The sequence below is a fragment of the Daktulosphaira vitifoliae genome, unplaced genomic scaffold (assembly GCF_025091365.1).
Source record: "Daktulosphaira vitifoliae isolate Bord-2020 unplaced genomic scaffold, ASM2509136v1 Scaffold_1, whole genome shotgun sequence".
NCBI classification, from domain to species: Eukaryota; Metazoa; Arthropoda; class Insecta; order Hemiptera; family Phylloxeridae; genus Daktulosphaira; species Daktulosphaira vitifoliae.
Genome location: NW_026099572.1, coordinates 86,703,754 through 86,726,220, shown reverse-complemented (window position 1 = coordinate 86,726,220; position 22,467 = coordinate 86,703,754). Strand labels below are relative to the sequence as shown.

The following is a 22,467-nucleotide window of genomic DNA, read 5'->3' as shown; positions in this document are numbered from 1 at the left end:
ATTATCGGCACAAATTTTTTTTTCTAAATACATTATTAGTACATATTTAATTTGACATACTTTTTATTAAAATTGGACAATATCCCCATATATAGGGGCGTTCAAAACTTGAAACATTGTATAAAAAATAGAACTTTTTCAACTTAACTTTTTAAAGTGTTCCGGAAATACTGCGTCCTTTAAACATATATCAAACCAAAGGTTTATGTTTAATAAATGTAAACTTTATTTTACATTATTTATAGGGAAATTTTTCAATTTTTGAGTATAATGTCTTTGACTAGATACGATTTAAGATCTTTTGACGTATTGAAAGAAATCGGTTCGGTGAGGCTGAGAAAAAGTGGTAACAGACACAAAAAAAAAACACATCATAGTAAAACTAATACCTTCTCAGCTTTGAATAGAGCTAAAAAATTATAATTTATATGACAGTTTCTTAATTAGACATTTTTTAGTAATATAAATAAAAATCGAACATATCAAAAATTAATTGATAATTATGGTCATTTAAAAATAGCATGCCAATTTGAAAAAGATGCCACGAAAAATGCTGCTGCAAATGGTGACTTAGACATGTTAATAACAGCTCACAAGAGTGGATGTTATTGGGATCAAGATACAACGGCAGCTGCTGCTGCAAATGGACATTTAGAGTGTTTAAAATATGCATTTGAAAATAAATGCCCATGGAATAAAAAAACAACAAAAGCAGCTGCTATAAATGGACATTTAGAATGCTTGAAATATGCACATGAAAATAAATGTCCATGGAATGAGAAAGTAACAATAGGAGCTGCCTTTAATGGTAAGTTAAAAATTTTAAAATATGCGCACGAAAAAAAAATGTCCATGGAATGAAAAAACAACGGCAGCCGCTGCTTCAAAAGGTCATTTAAAATGTTTAAAATATGCACACGAACATGGGTGTCCATGGAATGAAAATACAACGACAGCAGCTGCTGAAAATGGTATGTTAAATTGTTTAAAATATGCTCATACACATAAATGTCCATGGAATAATAATACAGCTACACTTGCTGCTGAAAATGGCCATTTTGAATGTTTAAAATACGCCATTGAAAATAAATGCCCACGGAACAAATCTTTCATTATTCAAGCTTCTAATAGTAAATGGACCAAAATAAAGAATTATGCTAAAAGTATGCTACAATAAAGATTTCTTTTTAATTATTTAATTTGTTAATATTCTTTAAGTTTGTTATTTATACTTTATTTTAAATAAATTGTTTTAGGTTTCGAATGTATTGATTTTATTCACTTCATTTTTAAAAATTTTCTGGCATTTACATTTATAAAGCAATTTGTTAGCGAAAAAATTAGATTATTATAGATTGGAAGAAACACAAACAAATAGAGTTAAAAAATTAATAAATTAGAAAGAAAAATTATATAATTTTGTAATAATAACATATCATTTCAAACCTAAGTCGACAATAAATACTTAAAAAATATTTAAAATGAATAATTTTAATTGTCTGTATGGATAAAGCTGGTTAAGCAACTTTTTATTTGATAAAGGGAGTTTTTTTTTGAGGATAATATCTTTAATTAGATAAAAGTTGTGAACGTTTGACGTATCGTTAAAAAAAATTGGTCAAGTGAGAAAATAAATGAAAGCCACAAATAAAAACCACAGAGTAAAATTTTTTAATATGAATAAGAAATTTCCTTTCACGAGGAGAGACTATAATGATGTGTACCTTGATATTCATTAAAGTATTAAATATTTATTAAATATATTAGATATTTATTAAATCTAAGTGAGTAAAAAAAATTTTTCTAACTCAAAATCTATTGTAAGATATTTGTTTGAACGCAGCGCTCGGTTCGTTAGCATTCGCGGTTTTAATTTGTCTTAAGTCTTTAGCTATGTCGAGGATAAGGAATAAAGTGAGTGGACTGTATGTTTGATTGTAGAATGAATTTTACAATATAAAATTATAACAATTCAATGTATTATACAAGAAATATAAAATCTTATATAGACCAATGTGGATTGGGGGAACACTAATACCACAAAGGCGCTTATATAAACAAATAAATAATTATACAAGTGAGTAAGTCTTAGAAAGATAGATGAACAAGCATTATACTTATCGGCTAATTGAAACGGCTGAAGATAATTTTGAATATTAAAAGGATCAATTGAAGTCGAATGCAAGTAGCTGATCAACGTGTACACAATATGCTGTGAACGGTACTCTGATGTATCTCAGAAAATATATAGACCCAACGGCGATAAACTGAGCGCACAGAATGCGACAATCGCAAAGGTGATATTTTACTTTTACAACAAAACGAATACAAAACTACTTACTCGCAAATGCCATAGAGCTTATAGCAGAAGAAGCATTAAGATGGCGGCAACAACGCAGATATAGAAAGAAGACCGACATCAACTCAATGTAACACAATGATAACATGAATAATTACAACACAATTTCTTGGCAGCATATTCGACCGATATGTATCCAACATTATTTTAAATTAAAATAATAAATAAAACTGACAATTATAACACAAAAATGGCATATTTTTAAATACAGTAGTCATTTTCACCATGAAGACAAACTTAAGTTCAAAAATTATTTTTTTCCTATTAAAGTATATTATATAAGCTTTAATTTAATATATATATTTAAAAGTGTCAGTATTGTGTAGTGATATGTTAGGAACAAAGGAAGGCGAGAAAGAAATCTATAGACTTGCAAAGATAAGAGAGAAAAGGTCTAAAAATTATCATTATAAAAGGTGTATAAAAAGTGTTGATAATAAGGTACTCTCGATTGATAATGATGTGAAAAAAAGGTGGAAAGAGTATTTTGAAAAATTATTGAATGAGGAGTACCCAAAAGAGACATTAGAGGATATCTCGTGGTTTGAGGGACTGGTAGATTTAATTAGTGAGAAAGAGGTATGGGAGGCTGTATCATCAATGAAAAAGAATAAAGCATTAGAACCAGATAGAAGTATGGAAAATATTATGAGATGTTGGCATAAGATGGTTGAAGGAACTTTTAAATAAAATCTTATTAAAAGGAAAAATACCAAATGAATAGAGGAATAGTACTGTGGTGCCGATATTTAAAGGTAAAGGAAACATACAGGAGTGTGGAAATTATAGAGGCATAAAACTTATGAGTCATAGTATGAACATTTGGGAAAATATAATAGATAAGAGAATAAGAAATGAGACATCAATATCTAAAAATCAATTTTGATTTATGCCTGGTAAGTCAACAATGGAGCCAGTATTTCGTGTGAGGTAACTAATAGAAAAGTTTAGGAAAAAGAAGAAAAAGCTGTTTATGGTATTTCTACATTTGGAGAAAGCGTATGACAAAGTACCGAGAGAGGTTTTAAAGTGGAAATTAATGAGAAAAGGAATCCCGAAAAGGTACATTAATATAATAGAAGATATGTATGATGGCACTTGTACCAGGGTAAAGAGTATGAGGAGTAACAGAAGGTTTTCGGGTAAGAGTAGGAGTACACCAAGGTTCTGCTTTAGGGCAAAGGCGTTTTTGTATACAATGTACTTCTGTTCCTAGTGAATGTGTATTTTCCAAAGGTAGCCAAGTTGTATCAGAAAAAAGAAGCAGACTCAAAAGTAAAAGGGTTGAACAAATAATATTTTTTAATTTTAATTTAAAATAAACTAATAAGATATACTTGAATCTAGATTGTTTTTTCTAATTTTTTAATTGTCAACAAGTTGCTATATTAGTTTTATTTTATTTATGGTTTTTTCTTAAACTCTGTTATTTTCATTAAACAATAACAAAAAAAAAAGTAAACTAACGATAAAAATAGAAGAAGAAGAAGAAAAGTGTCAGTATTTCCGAAACACTTTCAAAAGTTAAGTTGAAAAAGTTAATTTTATGTGAAAAAGTCTATTTGAATNTTGATCCATACATTTTTCAATAAGTTATAGCATTATAAAGTTAAAAATGTAAAATATAAAATCGAGAATTTTCACACAAAAATAGCATTCGGTAGCTATTTTTGCCGTGAAGACAAGTCTAGAGGTCAATTTTTTTTTTTTAATTAAAGCATATTACATAAGCTTTAATTTAAGATATATATAAAAGTGTCAGACCTTCCGGAACATTTTCAAAAGTTAAGTTGAAAAAGTTAATTTTTTGTGAAAAAGTTGTCATTTTAAATCCCCCCCTGTGGGCAGGTTAAGTGTCAGATTTACAAAAAAAATATACCAAATGATAAGTAAAGACATCAAGCATCTATATAAAAAAAAATTATATTGATATGTTCATTTTTGAAAAAGTTAGAGCATTATTAAGTTAAAAATATAAAAAAAAATTATTTTACAAAAATCGTAATTTTTTATTAACTTTGATGTCAACTTTCACCACGAAGACAAGTCCAGAGGTCAAATTTTTTTTTTTCAAATTAAAGTATATTACATTAGCTTTAATTTAAGATATATATAAAAGTGTCAGACCTTCCGGAACATTTTCAAAAGTTAAGTTGAAAAAGTTAATTTTTTGTGAAAAAGTTGTCATTTTAAATCCCCTCTTGTGGGCAGATAAAGGGTCCGATTTACAAAAAAAATATACCAAATGATAAGTAAAGACATTATTTTTGAAAAAGTTACGGCAGTTTTTAGTAAAAAACNCCTCTTGTGGGCAGATAAAGGGTCCGATTTACAAAAAAAATATACCAAATGATAAGTAAAGACATTATTTTTGAAAAAGTTACCGCAGTTTTTAGTAAAAAACATGGAAAAAATTTCGAAAATTAGCGATTTTGAAATTTGTAATTTTTTTGGAGGTTTCCCCCATTTACGGGGAACGAGGGAAATTTTTTCAATTTATAAGGGTAATGTCTTCGATTAGATACGATTTGCGATCTTTTGACGTATCGTTGAAAGAAATCCGTTCGGTGAGAGCTGAGAAAAAGTGGTAACAGACACACAAAAAAAAAAAAAACACATCATAGTAAAATTCTCAGCTTCGCTTCGAAGCTATAATCTACCAAATATATTTAATTAATCAGTAATATTTATATGGAGTTAATTGACAAAGTTATATTATTGATACATGTCTAATTCAGGAGTTAAGTAGGAGGTTCATATATAGCCACCATACTACTTTAGTGAGACACACGAGGTGACTATATCCCATGTATCATTGATAACCATGAATACTCGTGGCATTATTGATGTTAAACTGTGTGACAATTTATAATAGTAAATCTAATAAATAAAGATCACTTTACTTTTCTATTATTCTTTACCTCACTTAGAAACCCTGGTACTCATATCGCGAATAATAATATAATTAATATAACAAAAATAGTAGCTTAGCCAGGTTCCATTTTCTTTTTTTTCTTTTAGAGTTACTACATATTATTCAATATATCATATTAATTTATTTTTTGTTCAATTTTTTATCGTGTTTAAAATACTTGCTTTCTTAACATTACATAAAATAAATGCTCCTATAATGTTTTGCTAATTGAAAATGTTTTTTTTTTTTAATATGACAGTTAAACGAAAAATAAGTCTTTATTGAGAATCAATATAATTGTTAATGGTGTGTGTGTGCCGGTGATCGCACTCGCGAGTATTGGACAATCCCCACTATTAATTTATATAACATTTTTCAATAAGTAACATTTTGTACTTTATTTTCGATTCCATTCGCTAAAAAAATATAGTTCAATTTTGATTCAAAAATGATAAGACCCATTTCCGGTTCAAATGTACCCGGACTACCAATAACTTGATTAAAACTAACTAACGGTTTGGTGTCAGTCATTTTTGTTCAAAATAGCAATTTTCTGTGCACTTTTTTTTAACATATTAGCTGGTATAACTACAAATACCTTTAAATCTTAACACGTCAATCAAGGTAGTCGAGAAGGTAGATCACAAGAAAAAACAGGTGATATTATTTAAACAAAAAAAATTAGGACAATGGCTCGTTTATTCACTTAATTCACTGGAGACATAGCACTTGTATATACAGTATATTAGGGTGTCTCTTATTTTTAAAATGTTGAAAACTCAACCCAACCTCTTTCGGTCGATTTTCAACCCCAAGTCGGCACGGCTAAAAGTTGTCTGATCGACCTGAAATTTTTTAAGGGTACTTTTTACATGTATACACAAATATTTGAGGGGTAAGAGTTAGGACTTTTCAGCATTTTAAAAATAAGGGACACCCTAATGTATATGGATGAGTATTGTTAGAAAAATACGAATTAGTTTTATCACTGACAGTACAATAAAAAACACAGTAAACATATATAAAGATCTCAAGGATGTGCAATCGCATATAGATTTATATGCATATTTTTAGTACGTCAAAGCGCAGCACAGAATGATCGCCGGAACGAAACAGAACTCATAATCAGCTATACACAGTCAGTAGCGGCCTCGGCTCGATATCAAAAGCGGAGAAAAGTACGATGACCACGGATTTTCATATTAATAAGTACACGGCTAATATCGAAGTGACACAGGTAAGCGCCGTCTAAGCAGGGATAGGTTTTGTGTCAATCGAAATTATCAAGATTTTAAATTTATTATAATTAACTAACTAAAACTAGACATTGACCATAAAATTTTTATATACAAACTTATAATACTAAAAATGATTATATTACTAGCAGTATACTATTGAATAAAATATAAAAACAAATAATCAAAAACTTTAAAACATATGAATGCTATTTTTTTAAATTAACATTTAATGTAAAAAAACATATTCGGAATAAGCAAGCAAGGGGGCTTTTGTCGACATACAAAAAACGTGGTTTGCCGCTAAAATAACGACTATCTTTGCTATCAAGGGTCGCCACAATCTAGGCGGAATAGGTAGAATTAATATTAAGTTAATTAATAATTTAATTTGAGTTAATATATCGTTAAATAAAAATGATTATAACATCTAATGATTCATTAATCACAACTATGATAATTGAAGTTATAAGTGGTTGATATGTATAAAATACCGTAGTCTATGTCTAGAATAAGAAATAGTAATAAAACACACGCGAGTACTTTAGCTACTCGCGCAATAAACATAAATATTACAGTTAAGATTAATAAGAAAATTTTATGTAATTATTAAAAAAGAAAATTGTGTTAAACATGGACAAAAATAGGAATGTTTCAAAAACCATGTCTACAAAAAAATGATGTCACGAAAAATAAAATAAAATATTTAAACAAAATCAAATAATATATAAAATATCATGGACCGTATTGAAACATATCGATTAATGTTAATCGGAAATTAATGAAAAACACTATCATCGATGCGAAGCTGAGAAGGTATTAGTTTTACTATGATGTGTTTTTTTTTTAAATCTGACCCTTTACCAGCCCACAGGGGGGATTTAAAATGACAACTTTTTCACACAAAATTAACTTTTGAAAGTGTTCCGGAAAGTCTGACACATTTATATATATCTTAAATTAAAGCTCATGTATTATACTTTATCATAGAAAAAAAAAAATTTCTAACTTTATTTTGTCTTCATGGTGAAAAAACCATGAAAACCCAACCGAATGCTATTTTTGTGTAAAAATTCTCGATTTAACTTTATTATGTTATAACTTTCTGAAAACCACATTGATCAATACAATTTTTTCATGAGAAATAGTATTTATATACATTTTTCATTAGACATACTTTATCTTAATCAGGATATAAATAAGGAAATAGCAGATCATGTAGCTTTTGGAATAATACACCAATTTTTTTAAAATTAAACATTATCTAATGATTTGCATCGAAGCTTTTTTTATGATAGTGATTTTAATCACTGTCAGATATCGTTATACTTGGTCCAACTATGCCACGTCACCACTGTGCCGCGACCCCCTTGTGCTGGATTTTTTTGTATCTGTTATCATTTGTTCTCAGCTCTCACCGAACCGATTTCTTTCAATGATGTGTCAAAATATAACAAAGTGTAGTTTTAGTTTTAGTTTTAATTATTATCGAGATGGACATAATACCCATGCACTCAGACCTGTTGGTTCATTGTGCGCACCTCATACCGAATTGTCTTGATTCGGTTTACCCACCTAAGTGTTAATACATTACCAACCATAAGTCACTTCTAAAGATAACCAAAGAGTCCTGTCTTTCTGGAGAAATTAAGTATCTCTCTGGGTTTTAGGTTTTTAATATCTTCTTTTTCAGGAAAAGGTTTATTCAAGTAGTTTGATCTTAGTGTGGACAAGGCTTCACATTCGCACATAATGTGAAATGAATATTCCTCTTCTACTACACACTTCCTGCACAATGGTGATTCTGATACCTTCATTATGTTAAGATGTTTAAGCAAGTGACCATGTCCTGTGAGTAGACCAGTCAAAGTGTTAATTTGATGTTTAGTTGTGCTATTAAGATCACCCAGCAATAGACCAGGGGTCTTGATAAACATTTTAGATTATCAAGGTACTACCAAGTACTTCCAGATTTTCCTGTGTTGTTCTCTGCACCAATTCTTGGGTAGCGCTTTGAGCGATTGCTCAGAGAGTGCTACCACTGGTTCTGGTCCAACAAAGGTGTTCTCTGCTCCTTTGTTGGCTAGAAAGTCAGCATTCTCATTTCCAGTGACACCGTTGTGTCTCGGTACCCATGCTAGTGTAACTTCACTAGGTTGTTGAACCTCGATAGTGATTCTAAAGTTTCCCTACATTCGAGGACCAGCTTTGAATTCACCTTATCGTTACAGAGTGCCTTCAAAGCCCCTTGACTATCACTTAAGATAGTTATCTTCCTATTTCTGTATACCAGCAGGTTTACCAGTATCGCCATCACCTCTACTTGGAAAACAGAGAGTGTTGTGCCCAATGACATACTGGNTGGAAAACAGAGGGTGTTGTGCCCAATGACATACTGACATTTATTCGTGGCTTTAAGCCCCAAATTCCAGCACCTACCTTTCCTGATTTTTTGGATCCATCTGTATATATCACAAATCCTCCTTTTTCAGTCAGGTGGTTAATATTCCATTCTCTACGTGTAGTGATTTCCACTTAGTAGGGAATGTTATTCTTAAGAACCGGTTTGATATAGTCCAAGGGGTATTCCAAAAAGCCCTGGTCTATCTCTTTTAGTATTTTACTATGTTCTGTTGTATTACTCTCCAAAGTCCACATACCTAAGTTGTGGAATCTTAGTGCTGTGACTTTGGCGTGAGCTTTCACCTCTAGATGCAGAGGAGGCAATCCGATTAGTGCCTCTAATACGACTGTTGGCTCAGTGATGGCCATAGCAGCCATTCTCTGTATGCGACTAAGTTCTTTCCTAGCTGTAACGAGTGATGTTCTGGTCCACCAAGCTAGGGCACCGTACAATATCATAAGTTTAATCACTGATGTGTACAACCAATACATAACTCTTGGTTTAAGACCCCATGTCTTTCCCAAGGCTCTGCTGCAAGTCCACAATGTGGTCATTGCTTTTTTGATTCTTGACTCAACATGTGATTTCCATTTTAGCTTACTATCCAAGATAATACCTAAGTATTTTACTTCTGATTTTAAGCTAATTTCTTGTCCATTCAGAGTAAGAGTGTCCAGGCTGTCTAGTCCTATTCTCTTTCTAGTGAACATAACAACCTCTGCTTTATTTGGATTAACAGATAGACCGTACTTACTACACCATATCTGTATAGTGTTAAGTCTCTGTTGTGCTAAGTCAATAATAGTGTCTGGGAATTTACCCACCACTGCTATAACCAAGTCATCCGCATAGGCTTGTGTATAACAATATTTGTTTAACTCTCTAATAAGCCAGTCCAATACTAGACACCATAGCAAGGGGGATAGAACCCCGCCTTGTGGGTATCCCTGTTTAACACTCTTTATTACTTTGGTCTCATCAAGCTGTCCCAAAATAGAGTGTTCCTTAAGCATGGATTCTATCCACTTAATAATAAGTGGTTCTATTCCATGCTGATGTGCAGATTCACACATTGCATCGAAGGGAGTATTGTCGAAAGCCCCTTCGATATCCAGGAATATACTTACTGCATACATTTTATTCTCTACAGCTTTATTTATCTTAGTGGTTTAGCAGTGTAGAGCTGTATCAGTAGATTTCTCCGTTTGATACGCATANTGTCGAAAGCCCCTTCGATATCCAGGAATATACTTACTGCATACATTTTATTCTCTACAGCTTTATTTATCTTAGTGGTTTAGTAGTGTAGCGCTGTATCAGTAGATTTCTCCGTTTGATACGCATATTGGTTTTCATGTAAAGGGTTTNACGCATGTTGGTTTTCATGTAAAGGGTTCTCCTTAAGAGGCCCCTCCTTGATGCACCTATCAATAAGTTTCTCCATAGTCTTAAGAAGAAAAGAAGTAAGACTTATTGGTCTATAGGATTTTGCTTCATAATAGTTAGTCCGGTTAGGTTTGGGTATAAACACCACCCTAACTTTACGCCAGCTTTCTGGTTGATAACCATAGGCAAGGCATGCCCCATATATTTTGCAGTGATGGGANTGATAACCATAGGCAAGGCATGCCCTAAATATTTTGCAGAGATGGGGGACGATTATCTCTAACCCTTCTTGCAGAAGTGCAGGGAAAATTTCGTCACAGCCTGCAGCTTTAAAACTGCCAAAGGCTTTTATTGCCCATCTTATTCCACTTGGGGTTATCACTTTCCTGGTTAGTCTCCAATCAGCACAGGTCACACGTTTGTCCTGTGCATCATGTTCCTGTTCTCTGTTGTTAATTGTAGAGTCAGGAAAATGTGTGTTCATCAAATGTGATAATGTTTCATTATCATTATTGGTGAACATTCCGTCTGGCAGTAGTATTGCCTCGACAGTTTTGTTTGGTCCATTCCTTAGTGATCGCAGAAGTCTAGTTGCTATAGGGAGTTGTTGTATATCCCCACAGAACTTCTTCTAGCTTTCTCTTTTGGACTTTTTCAATGCAGATTTGTAGTTCCTTTGGGCGTACTTATAGGATTCCCAGTGTTGTTCCAAACCTGATTTCATTGTTTTATTTAAGAGCTTACGTGAACTCTTTCGTAATTTAGACAGGTTAGCATTCCACCAAGCTACACCCTGTCCTGTACCTTTCCTTTCTATTAAAGGACAGTTTTCTTTGTAAGCCGAGACAATGTAGTCCTGTAGCATATTTATAGCCCTTTCAGTACTCTGTCTCGACCCCAAACTAAACTGTAGGTTATTCAGGTCACGAGAGAGATCTGCCCTGTATTTGTCCCAGTTTGTTTTTTTCAGGTTCCTGTAGTACTCAGTCTCAACTTTGTTAATTTCCTATTAATCAGAATTATTATGCCTATTATCAGAAAGAGAAAGTTCGGAGGACACTTTCCACCCTTTTATCTTTTGAAGTAACCCTTTTGAACAAACTGTCAGATCAATGACTTCCTTCCTGTTCTTGATAACAAAAGTAGGTACACTACCTCTATTCAGTATACTTAGGTCTGTAGTCAGCAATAGATCCATTATAACCTCTCCTCTTTGGTTGATGTTACTGCTCCCCCAAATAGTGTGGTGTGCATTAGCATCCATACCTAGGATTAGTTCTAATTTTTCATTTTTGCAATAATTAAAGAGCATAGTTAGGTTCCTACCTGGGTCTGTGACCTCATATAGTAGGTATCCTGAAGCTACTACAATATTATTATCATCATTTAGTGTTACTTTAATAATAGNTTTTTACCATCATTTAGTGTTACTCTAATAATAGTCAAGTCTGCACTTGATAGATTAAGTATCAGGCTGGCTTTAACTTTATTATTAACCAAAATGCAAGTTCTTGGTTTATTCGCTTGTTTATGAAATAGTTTAAAATTCCTTAGATTTAGCCCCTTACTCTGGTCACCATTTATCCATCGTTCCTGAATAAGTGCTATTTGTAAGGGAATTGTATGCCTCTCAGTTAGGGTACTTAGTAATAAACTGTTGGCCCTTTTACTGTAATGCAGGTTTATTTGCGTGAATTGAATTCTATTGTCAGCCATTCAGAAAAACTGATGTTGACTCCTGAGAAAGCATGCTGTACTGGGTGTGATACAGATGTCTGAAACAGTCCCTGTGTCACACAGCCCCCCTGTGGTTGGTGATCCCCCATCGTCCCCAAATGGCGACCGTGCCTTAGTTTCGCTCTCCACATTTCCTTTTGGATCCGTGGACANTCTTGTTCCGACAGGTTGTCCGTAGGATCCCTGATCGTCACAAGTTCGTTGTTTTGTGGTTTTTCTATGTTTTTGTCCATATAGTTCCCACGAGAAGTCGAGAAATAAAGGTCCGTCACAGCAGAGCTCGATACTGTGATAAGGCTGTATACTCTATGGTGCGCCAGGTGCCATAGAGGATCCCAATGGTCACTTTACCTTTCGGCTAACTACCCTGTGACAAGTTAGCAACCCTTTCACTTGGTATGGCTGGGTTGGGGGGCCTATTCGCTGTTAGCAAGCAGGTATGCCCAGGCCTACCGGTCCCGACTAACCAAAGTCATGACCGGCTAAGAGCAGTGGTACGTGTTGCCACCCTCACTGAAATAACTAGGGTCCGCGGGGTTGTTAGGCCCGTAATCCTTGCGGATTCCCCTGCGAGAATAACAAAGTGTATCTAGTCAAAGACATTATCTGAAACTGAAAGTTATTGCCGTTAATGGAGGAAATGCCTTAAAAAATTTTAATTTAAAAAAAAGGTTCTTTTGACATTTTTTAAACTTCTTTTTTTAAAACTGTCGTATTTTTTTAAAAATAAATAAATTTCCATAATTTTTTTTGAACTGCGACCATCCTGTACTGGGTTTTTTTTGTATTGTATCTGTTATGATTTGTTCTCATCGAACCGATTTCTTTCAACGATACGTGAAAAGATCACAAATTGTGTGTACTTCAAATATTGAAAAATTACCGTCATTTTCGTAAATAGAGGAAATCCCAAAAAAAATTACAAATTTAAAAATCACTAATTAAATAACTCATTTCATTTTTATCTCATTTAGATTCAATAATTTCCAAGAATATCAAGAACCCTATCACTGTAGTCTCCCCTCGTTTGAAAACATTTCTTATTCATATTAAAATTATATTACTATGTGTTTTTTTTTTTTTGTGTGACTTAATTATTTTCAGCTCTCACTTAACCAACTTTTTTTAACGATATATTATATAATCACAACTATTATCCAGTTAAAAATATTTAAAGATAGTTAAAGGTACTCAAAATTGAAAAAAATTAAAAAGTTACTTAGCCCTTATTTTTTTCATATAGACAATTAAAATCATTCATTCTAATGTTTTTAAAGTATTTAATGTCGAATTAGGTTTGATATGATAATAGGTTTTAACTACAAAATTAAATAATTTTACTTTGTAATTTATTAATTTTATTTGTGTGTGTTACTACCAATCTATAATATTCCAAATTTTTTGGTAACATGTTGCTATGTAAAACAAATCTAAAAATAAATAATTTTAGTTTCATCTGAATTTTTATTTTTAATGCATAAATTGGGTAGATTTTTTTAACAACATTTTGATTGTTTTTTTAGTTAAACTAAATATTAAAATTAATTAATTTCTAAATATTTCAATTGTAGAATTTTTTTAAACACGAAAATATACTTATAAATGATTGCTATGATGTCTATTTAAGTGATTTATTACAATGAAAATGCAAAAAAAATATTGAGCTTTTCTAATAAATTTACAGTAAATAGTAATAATACAATTTCTTGACTGCATATTAATCTTAACGATACTATTTTTTTAATTTTCATAAAAGTTTCTATTTAATAATGTAAATTTCAAACTTGAAGTTGAGCTATAAATTATGGTAACAAATTCAAATTTTCTTTAGTATATATTTAAAAAAACTTAATCAAAACTTTTTCAACAACTTTAAAAACCAACAAAATAGGTTAAAAATGAAATTTTGGACTGATTATTTTGAACATATTAAAAATCAAAATCTTTAATATTTAAAAAAAAATTATTATTTTTTTATCGTAATAAATAATTTCAAAAGAAATATTAATAATTTCTATGTAACACATGGTGTTTAAATAGATAATACAATTGTAATATTTAGAACAATATCCTATAGTTTTGAACTAATTAGTAATAATATCAAAAATTATTGGTTATAGAAAAATATAATTGCTTATTTGAAATTAGCACAAAAAATTGTATAATAAAAGTATATTTTTGACTCTGATGAACATTTTTTGCAGACCATTTATTCATAATTAACAATAAGTTATTATCTAATAAGTTTTGTGTCAAGCCCTTCAATTTTTTACACCTTTGCCATAAAAGTAATAATTACTTTATTATTTTTTATAAATTCACCGAAAAAATTACAATACTAAATTATTAAATATTAATTTCATACTACGTTCAATTGCTTTTATAGATATTTATTCATAAATTATACTTATAAAGCAACTACTAATTAGGAATAATGATAGAAATAGGATTTAATTTTGCTTTAAGAACCAATTTATTTAAATTAATGATTATCTACAGATTTGCATCGAAGCGTTTTTTATGATAGTGATTCTAATCACTGTCAGATATCATCTATACTGGACCTAACTATACCGCGATCCCACTGTGATGGGTTCTTATAGTAATATTCATAATCAGACAATAGTTACTATTTATGTTTATGCTCTTTAAAAGTTAAACATAAATAAATGATTTAACAGATTAACAGATATTACTTAGTTTTAATTTATAATACGCCCCTTTTTATACACATTTTCCATAAAGGAATAACTATTTTATCATTTTTTTATAAATTATCCGAATAAATTACAATACTAAATTATTAAATAACAATCTCATACTAATTTAATTTCTATAATTAATATTTATTCATATATTATACTTCTAAATCAAAAACTACTCATTATGAATAATAAATGGAAATAAAAATTCATTTTGTTTTTGGTATAATCCACCAACTTCTTAAAATTAAACACTATCTACAGATTTTCATCGAAGCGTTTTTTATGATAGTGATTTTAATCACTGTCAGATATCATCTATACTTGTCCAACTGTGCAATGTCCACATTGTGCCGCGACCCCACTGTGCTACCGTTTTTATATTTATTCTCTTTTGTCACTTTATCTAGTAGTCATCGGCAAAAATAAAGAGCTTTTGACACCGCTATGTCAGAAAAAAGTTCATTTGCGCGATAAGTCAAATTTAATTTAAAATTCTTCATAATCTATTCTTATCATGAAAATTAAACAATTTTTATTCATTGCATTCTGTAAAAGGAATTATATTTTAATATTTAAAAATTTGGTTAAATATCCTTAATATTTAATTCTGGTATAATTTTATGTTTCATTTACAATTAATACTATATTAAAAATATTATTAGCCACAAGTGATCAAATTTCATTATATATTTATGTTCGATTTTAATGAAATTAATATTATTTTTAACAATGTTGTAAATCTCTAGTTTTTATAATTTTGTCAAATAATTAATCAATTAATATACTGGATTTTTCTTATAGTTATATGTTTTCAAATTTCATTCAAATAATAGTAACCTTTGTACTAAATGATATTTTAATTTACATAATTTAACTTCGTAATGACTTTTATTTTTTAAAATAATGAAAAAGCAATAAAAAAAATAAATAAAAATGATTTAATTATTTGCCATTATTCATCATATTGTTTTTACCTATAAATATAATAAATATTATTGTAATAGAAAAATTAATTTCAAAATAAATTTTTAAGTTACGTTATAGAATATTCAAATAAATAAAAAAATTATTATGTTTTCAATCATAATAATCTAAATAGTAGATATTTTTGGTTTATTACAAGAAAAAAATAATTGATTTAAAGTTTTTATTTAATTAAATTTATTATATAATAAAAATTTAGAATAAAAATTAATTTAATAAAAGAATTTAACTAAATATGACTGTTGATTACAATATTATATTAAATATTATTTTATATTGTAATCAACAATCATGTGCTATAGTAGAATACAGCAAGTAATATCATATTTACCAAGTATAAAATTAAAAAAAATAAAAATATGTAGTATGAGCCATTTAGTACGCACAAGGCGCTGTTAATTACAAAAACAAAATCTTTATTTTTCCTGGCAACATATCATTTATACTCTTGTTATATACATAAACTTTTTTTAGTATTAATACTTACATAAAATACAGTTTCATTGAATTTTATCTTAATAAATGTATATTTTTTAATTTTATATGTATAAATAATTTACACTTTATAAAAACAAGTCTTTGTTTTAATTTGGTTCATTAAAATAATTAAGTAAACAATAAAGTATACTATGATTTTTTTACCATAACCTACTCAATTAGTACTCAATAAACTTTTTAAGTTCATCCCTTATACCTTGTAAGGGCATCAACTTTGTTTTTTTTATATGGGAAACTGATAACATACAACAAAAACTTTTATTGTAATTCAGTAGTTACGTTTCTATAGCATATTGTATTTTGTTAAATTATGAATTTTTTACGTTTTTTTATGATATTAAACGTTAGTCTTTGTAAAGGACGGAAGTAAACATTATTTTTTTAAGAAATTGCGTATTGTCGCAATTTAAGTTTTAATTTAAAAAATTTTAAATTTTAATTAAATATGTTCATGTTTTATAAATCTAAACGAAAATAATAATGAATAAGTCCATTTATTATTAAATCTCCTAACAAGGAATATTCTATAATAATATTATATCAATAATAGAATCAGGCAATTTAATAATTCTTATAACTTTTAATTTGAACACTTGTAGTTAACATTCGAAAATGTTAGTAACATTTTGCAATAAAGATTTAACATAATCATTTCCGTAAACAGTTTCTTCAAACGTAATTATTTTTCATGAAAATGATATCGTGTATTATAGCCAGTAAATAACATAAAAAAATAATGTTAAAATAATGTTCTTTACATAGACTAACGTTTGATATTATAAAAAAATCATAAAAAAATTCAAAATTTAACAAACTTCTAAATACTGTAGGAACGTAAATACTGAATTAAAATAAGAGTTTCTGATATAAAAAAAAAATGTTTTTAAAGTTATTTGTAAAATAGCTACTTTCAAATCTTCGAAAAAAAATTAATTTTTAAAACATTTTAGTTAAAAATAACATAAAACATATTTTAAATATAGTCGTATATTGTAAAATTTGGTTTTTAAAAAAGAAGAAAAGTGTGAAATGTTATGTAGACCATAAGTTATATGAGTTGTCAATTAGATCTGCTCTACTCTATATCATTATTTTATTTTATTAATTAAATAATATATAATTATTTAAATTGAGAAATATATTAAGATCTAAAAAATACCAAAAAAAATTGTCTTAACGTAATTATTATTTTAAGATAAATTGAGTGACTAATGTTAAAAAAATCATTTTGTATACAACTACATTATAATTTTTTATAATTTATCCATAAAAATTACATTAACTAAATTATTCAAAATTAGATTTATACTGAATATAATAAGTATATTAAGTATTTATTCGTGTATTTTTCTTATAAATCATGAAAACTTATAATTAGGATATAATTAAGGAAATGGATATTTGGTTTTATAATAATACAACAAACCCTTTTAAAAATTAAACATAAAAAGGAATAACTTTGTTTCTATACATATATTGAGTGTTCAGAAATTAAGGAACGAGTTTCATTGTTCTAATTGTTTATAACAATTGACTTTTTTCCTTATTTACTGAACACTCTGTATATATTTATATTTGTATTAATAATTCACCAAATTTTATTAAATTGAAAATGTGTTTTAGCCAACCTGTTCAGCCAGCATTTTTTATATGTGTATGAATAGATTGATTATAATAATTAAGTAAATAATAAAGTATAAGTATATTAGACTATTTTTACTTAAATAATCTTTTTATATTAAAGAGTATAAAAAATAATTGAATAGGTTGGTGATTTTATATATATATAACTATTTTATCAAAAAATTGTCTATACAAATCTTATCTAGAATATAACATTTAAGTAAAAATAAGAATGGAGGTGAGTAACACCTTAAAGTACATTATCAATGAAATCTAAATAATCGATTATGTATTCTAGAATTGGCAATTGATTACCTATTTGTTGTTTATTTCCTATTTGAAGTTTAACAAAGGTAAACTCTATTTTACATTATTTATGCTTATTAAATTTATTAAATATTTATTTCATTTTAATGATATGAATTAATATCATAGAGATATTTCATTTTTTTTTTACTTTTTATTCTCTTTCCATATGCGCATAATGAAAAATTGTATATCAAAAGTGGAATAATAAATATCCAATTTTCAATCTTATTTTAAATTTACAACTTTTGAAACATTTATTAAAAAATGTAAACAAATTATAATGTAAATTTATAAAATAATTAATTGTCGTCAAAACATAATAAACTGTACTTGGATGAAGTTATCATCAACAAAATTTAGAAAAAATTTTCTTGTTCTTCTTAAATGTAGTAAATTCTCCGAAAACGTATAATTATTGAATACTCTCAATAAATAGTTTTTGTATTATTTTGATTTTAATTGCTAAAATTGTTGAAAAATGTATGAATTAAAACAAATGTTTTTTTTTGAAAAACAAAAATATAACCGCCACAAAAGGTATTCTAAATATCAAATTTTATATGAAGAGTTAACTTCCACAACTTAACTTACAAATCTGAGTCTAAATTTTTTTTTTAGAACTTTCTATAACATTACAAGAACATTATGATAGTGATTTTAATTACTGTCAAATTTCTAACTCTATAGATATTAAACTGGAACTAAAGGTAATGAAATCGTAGATTATATTATAAAAAAGTAGGAAAGCACTTTAAACGAGGGTGACTGATAGTTTTTGATAATAAAAAAATACTTTAACTTATTTGATCTGATCATTATAGTTAGTCGACTCGACTTAGTACGCAATGGAAGATTTGTTAAACATCAGTTTCAATACTCGGTTGTCTCTGTTCAACTTTCAACCTTACAACAAGAGTTCGTTTATTTTATTTTTGATGCCTTTGGCTACCTTGTATCTTTTATTACTTAACAAATTTAAAAATAGAAACAGTATTATTCGAAAATATTTAAAAATTATTATTCAGATAAATATTTTGTTCAAATAAATTTTGTACCAAAAACGTTTGATTAAGTAATGATTTATATTTTAATTTATTTGAATAAGTACCTACTCTGCTGTTTACAACCAACATACTACATTATTATGCAAAACAAATTTTATCAACTTTTACATTGATAGAATTATTTTATATTAAGAGATCCGCAGACTTAAAATAATATCAAAAGAAATTGTTTTTTGGATCCTTTAATATCATCAATGCATTGGTTTGACCAAATTTTCTAAAATATTTCTATTTTATTTATAGCAATAAATTTAAACAAAATATTTATATTTAATGTAAAAAGAAAGCATAATGAGGTATGCTAATTGTTTTGTACGAGGAAGCTAAACCGTAGGACGGCTAGCTGTGCACCGCACTAGAATGCCGTTTTACCTTTAGCCTGTTTAAATATTTATTATTGAAACAGAAATGAGTCACCTGAGGGATAACGGATAACTATACACCTAATAAGTAAACGAGAGTAGACAATAATTAAATAACAAATAACCACATATATTAGAAATTCCTCAGAGAGTATCTTAAATTTAAGGGGTAACGAGGGCTCTTAAATACTAGTGGCCGGCGAAGCAGCATAAAACAAATAGTTAATCTCAATTAAAACAAACAATAAAAACATTAAAAATAATATAAACGTAGCTGAATAGATGAAGTTAATAATGATGAGTGGACTGTATAAGATCTGGTGATATGGTGTCGAACATCTGAGTATGACGAGTCAGAGTGTAAATCCAGGTACGTAATGACAGATGAGAACAGACCGTGAAAAAGCGACTACGGCAATGAAGATATTTAGTGATGGTCAGAGCCCAATCACTAGTGGCGTGCAAGGGCACGTAAACTTTGAGCACAAGGGTGCAATAAACTATTAAAAGAATTATGGCGTACGATGGCCGAACAATTTACCATTCAAGCGAAGGCGCTTGTTACAGAAAATAGTGACACAAAAACAATTGACTGACTGACTTACGACAATGAACTGTATACGAATGACAATTGACACGGAGGTCATCGATTTGCCGTGCTGGGTGGGCAAAGGGGTGAGTAAAGCAAGACGCTGGAGATCAGTTGTCACACGATATAATATAATCAACGATGTTTATAACAATTGGTCTACTAAATCTTTGCTAAAGGCATTCTGTACCAAACACTAATAATAAAACAAAAATTATAATTGACATAACACTCTTTTAATTAGATATTTTTTAGTATTCTAAATAAAATTTTAATATAGCAAAAATACATTAATAATTATAATCATTTAGGGATAGCATACCATTTTGAAAGAGATGCAACGAGAAATGCTGCTGCAAATGGTGACTTAGACAAATTAATAAGAGCTCACGAGAGTGGATGTTCTTGGAATCAAGAAACAACTACAGCTGCTGCTACAAATGGACATTTAGAGTGCCTAAAATATGCAATTGAAAATGAATGTCCATGGGATCAAACAGTAATGGAAGGAGCTGCTTTTAATTGTAGATTAGACATTTTAGAATATGCATATATAAATAAAATTGGATGGAACGAAAATATAACTAAAATGGCTGCTATGAATGGCCAATTAATATGTTTACAATATGCACATGAAAATGAGTGTTCATGGAATGAAGAAACAACGACAGCAGCTGCTACAAACGGACATTTAAAATGTTTACAATATGCACATAAAAAAGAGTGTCCATGGAATGAAAAAACAACAAAAGCAGCTGCAACGAATGGGCATTTGGAGTGCCTAAAATATGCAATTGAAAATGAATGTCCATGGGATCAAACAGTAATGGAAGGAGCTGCTTTTAATTGTAGATTAGACATTTTAGAATATGCATATATAAATAAAATTGGATGGAACGAAAATATAACTAAAATGGCTGCTATAAATGATTAATTAATATGTTTACAATATGCAATAGAAAAGGAATGTCCCTGAGATGAAACAGTGATCTATTACTCTTTCATCTCATTGAATAAAATAAAGAATTATACTCAAATTATACAACAAATATTTTTCTGATAAAACTATTTTATTTTTTATAAATTTATTTATCTGATTTTTTTAACTTAACTTTTGAAAAAGTTTCGGTATACTGACAGATTTATACATATCTTAAATTAAAACGTACGGAATATACTTTTTTATGGAAAAAAAATTTGAATTTTGAACTGTCGTCATGGTAAAAATAACTATCGTAGTCCAAAATATGCTATTTCTGTGTAAAATTCTCGATTTAAATTTTTTGACTTTGTACTGCTATATCTGTTTGAAAATTGTAAGAATTGATAAAAAAAAATTTTTTTTTTTTTTCGTATAGATTTTATAATTAACTCTGGAATGTTATCATGAAGAAAAGAAACATAAAAGTTAAACAAAAAAATACGTTTTTTGTGTAAAAATTTCAAAATTTAATAAATTATAGTACATTAACTTTGAGGGCGTGGTGTGGCGCGGTAGTCACACTAATTGTTGACAAAACTCTAGTGTTAAGCCGCACGCTACCGCCGTAGGTTAACGGATGGGTGACCATGCGTGTGCTTCTACGGTGGCGAAGAAGCACCAATGTTTTTAGAGCAGAAGGCAACGGGAAACCACTGCATTTAAAAATTTCCCCAAGATATACCAATGGTATTAACCAACCTAACGGTTGTATATAAAAAAATATGTGTTTTTATGAAAGTTGTTTAAACTGAATTTATGTATTAAAAAAAGAGTAGTTAGAGTATCATTCCCCTATTTTTTGAAAATATTTATTTTGACTTTAAACCTTTATAAAATTTTTGAAAAATATTTTTAAAAACCAAGCACAGTGGGGACAAGTTAAATGATATCTGACAGTGATTAAAATCACTATACCAAAAAAAAACACTTCTGTAGATGGTATTTAATTTTAGAAAGAATTGTTGAATTACTCCAGAAGCAAAATCAACTACACTTCTTTAATTATATTTTAATTACTAGCTTTATAATTTATAAGTATAAAACATGTATAAATACATACTATAAAAATGAATTTTAGAATGAAAATGATTATCAATAATATAAATTGTATTTTAATTAGCTAAGAAAATCATTGATTAATATAAAAATTTGCGATAGAACTTCGGAATGATATATATAACATGAACACATCCCAACTCCATTCTATTTTCTATTATTTCTAAGCTGTCGAAATAATGGATCAAAAGCTTTATCTACCAGTCATTTTCTTATAGAGATAATTTCTTATTTTATTTTTATTTAATAATATCAATTTC

At 28.7% G+C, this 22,467-nt stretch overlaps 2 protein-coding genes across 2 annotated transcripts; both read left to right on the top strand.

The window, feature by feature from the left end:
- The first annotated feature begins 725 nt into the window (after window positions 1–725).
- Window positions 726–1,354, top strand: LOC126896393 (uncharacterized). The gene is made up of 2 exons (XM_050669148.1): window positions 726–1,163; window positions 1,257–1,354. The coding sequence occupies exons 1-2, from the start codon at window positions 830–832 to the stop codon at window positions 1,352–1,354; spliced, it is 432 nt and encodes a 143-aa protein (XP_050525105.1). The 5' UTR covers window positions 726–829.
- Window positions 1,355–17,974: 16,620 nt separating this feature from the next.
- On the top strand, window positions 17,975–22,034 carry LOC126893728 (uncharacterized). Its single transcript, XM_050664182.1, has 3 exons — window positions 17,975–18,083; window positions 18,144–18,198; window positions 20,481–22,034. The coding sequence occupies exons 1-3, from the start codon at window positions 18,078–18,080 to the stop codon at window positions 21,101–21,103; spliced, it is 684 nt and encodes a 227-aa protein (XP_050520139.1). The 5' UTR covers window positions 17,975–18,077; the 3' UTR covers window positions 21,104–22,034.
- Window positions 22,035–22,467: the final 433 nt, after the last annotated feature.

Excerpts from the sequence above, each read along its gene's own strand:
- LOC126896393 (XM_050669148.1), top strand. The coding sequence starts at position 830 with ATGCGCACGAAAAAAAAATGTCCATGGAATGAAAAAACAACGGCAGCC. Across the intron at positions 1,164-1,256 it reads AATAAAGAATTATGCTAAAA|GTTTCGAATGTATTGATTTT; the intron begins GTATGCTACAAT and ends AAATTGTTTTAG.
- LOC126893728 (XM_050664182.1), top strand. Across the intron at positions 18,199-20,480 it reads CTATTTGAAGTTTAACAAAG|GGATAGCATACCATTTTGAA; the intron begins GTAAACTCTATT and ends ATAATCATTTAG.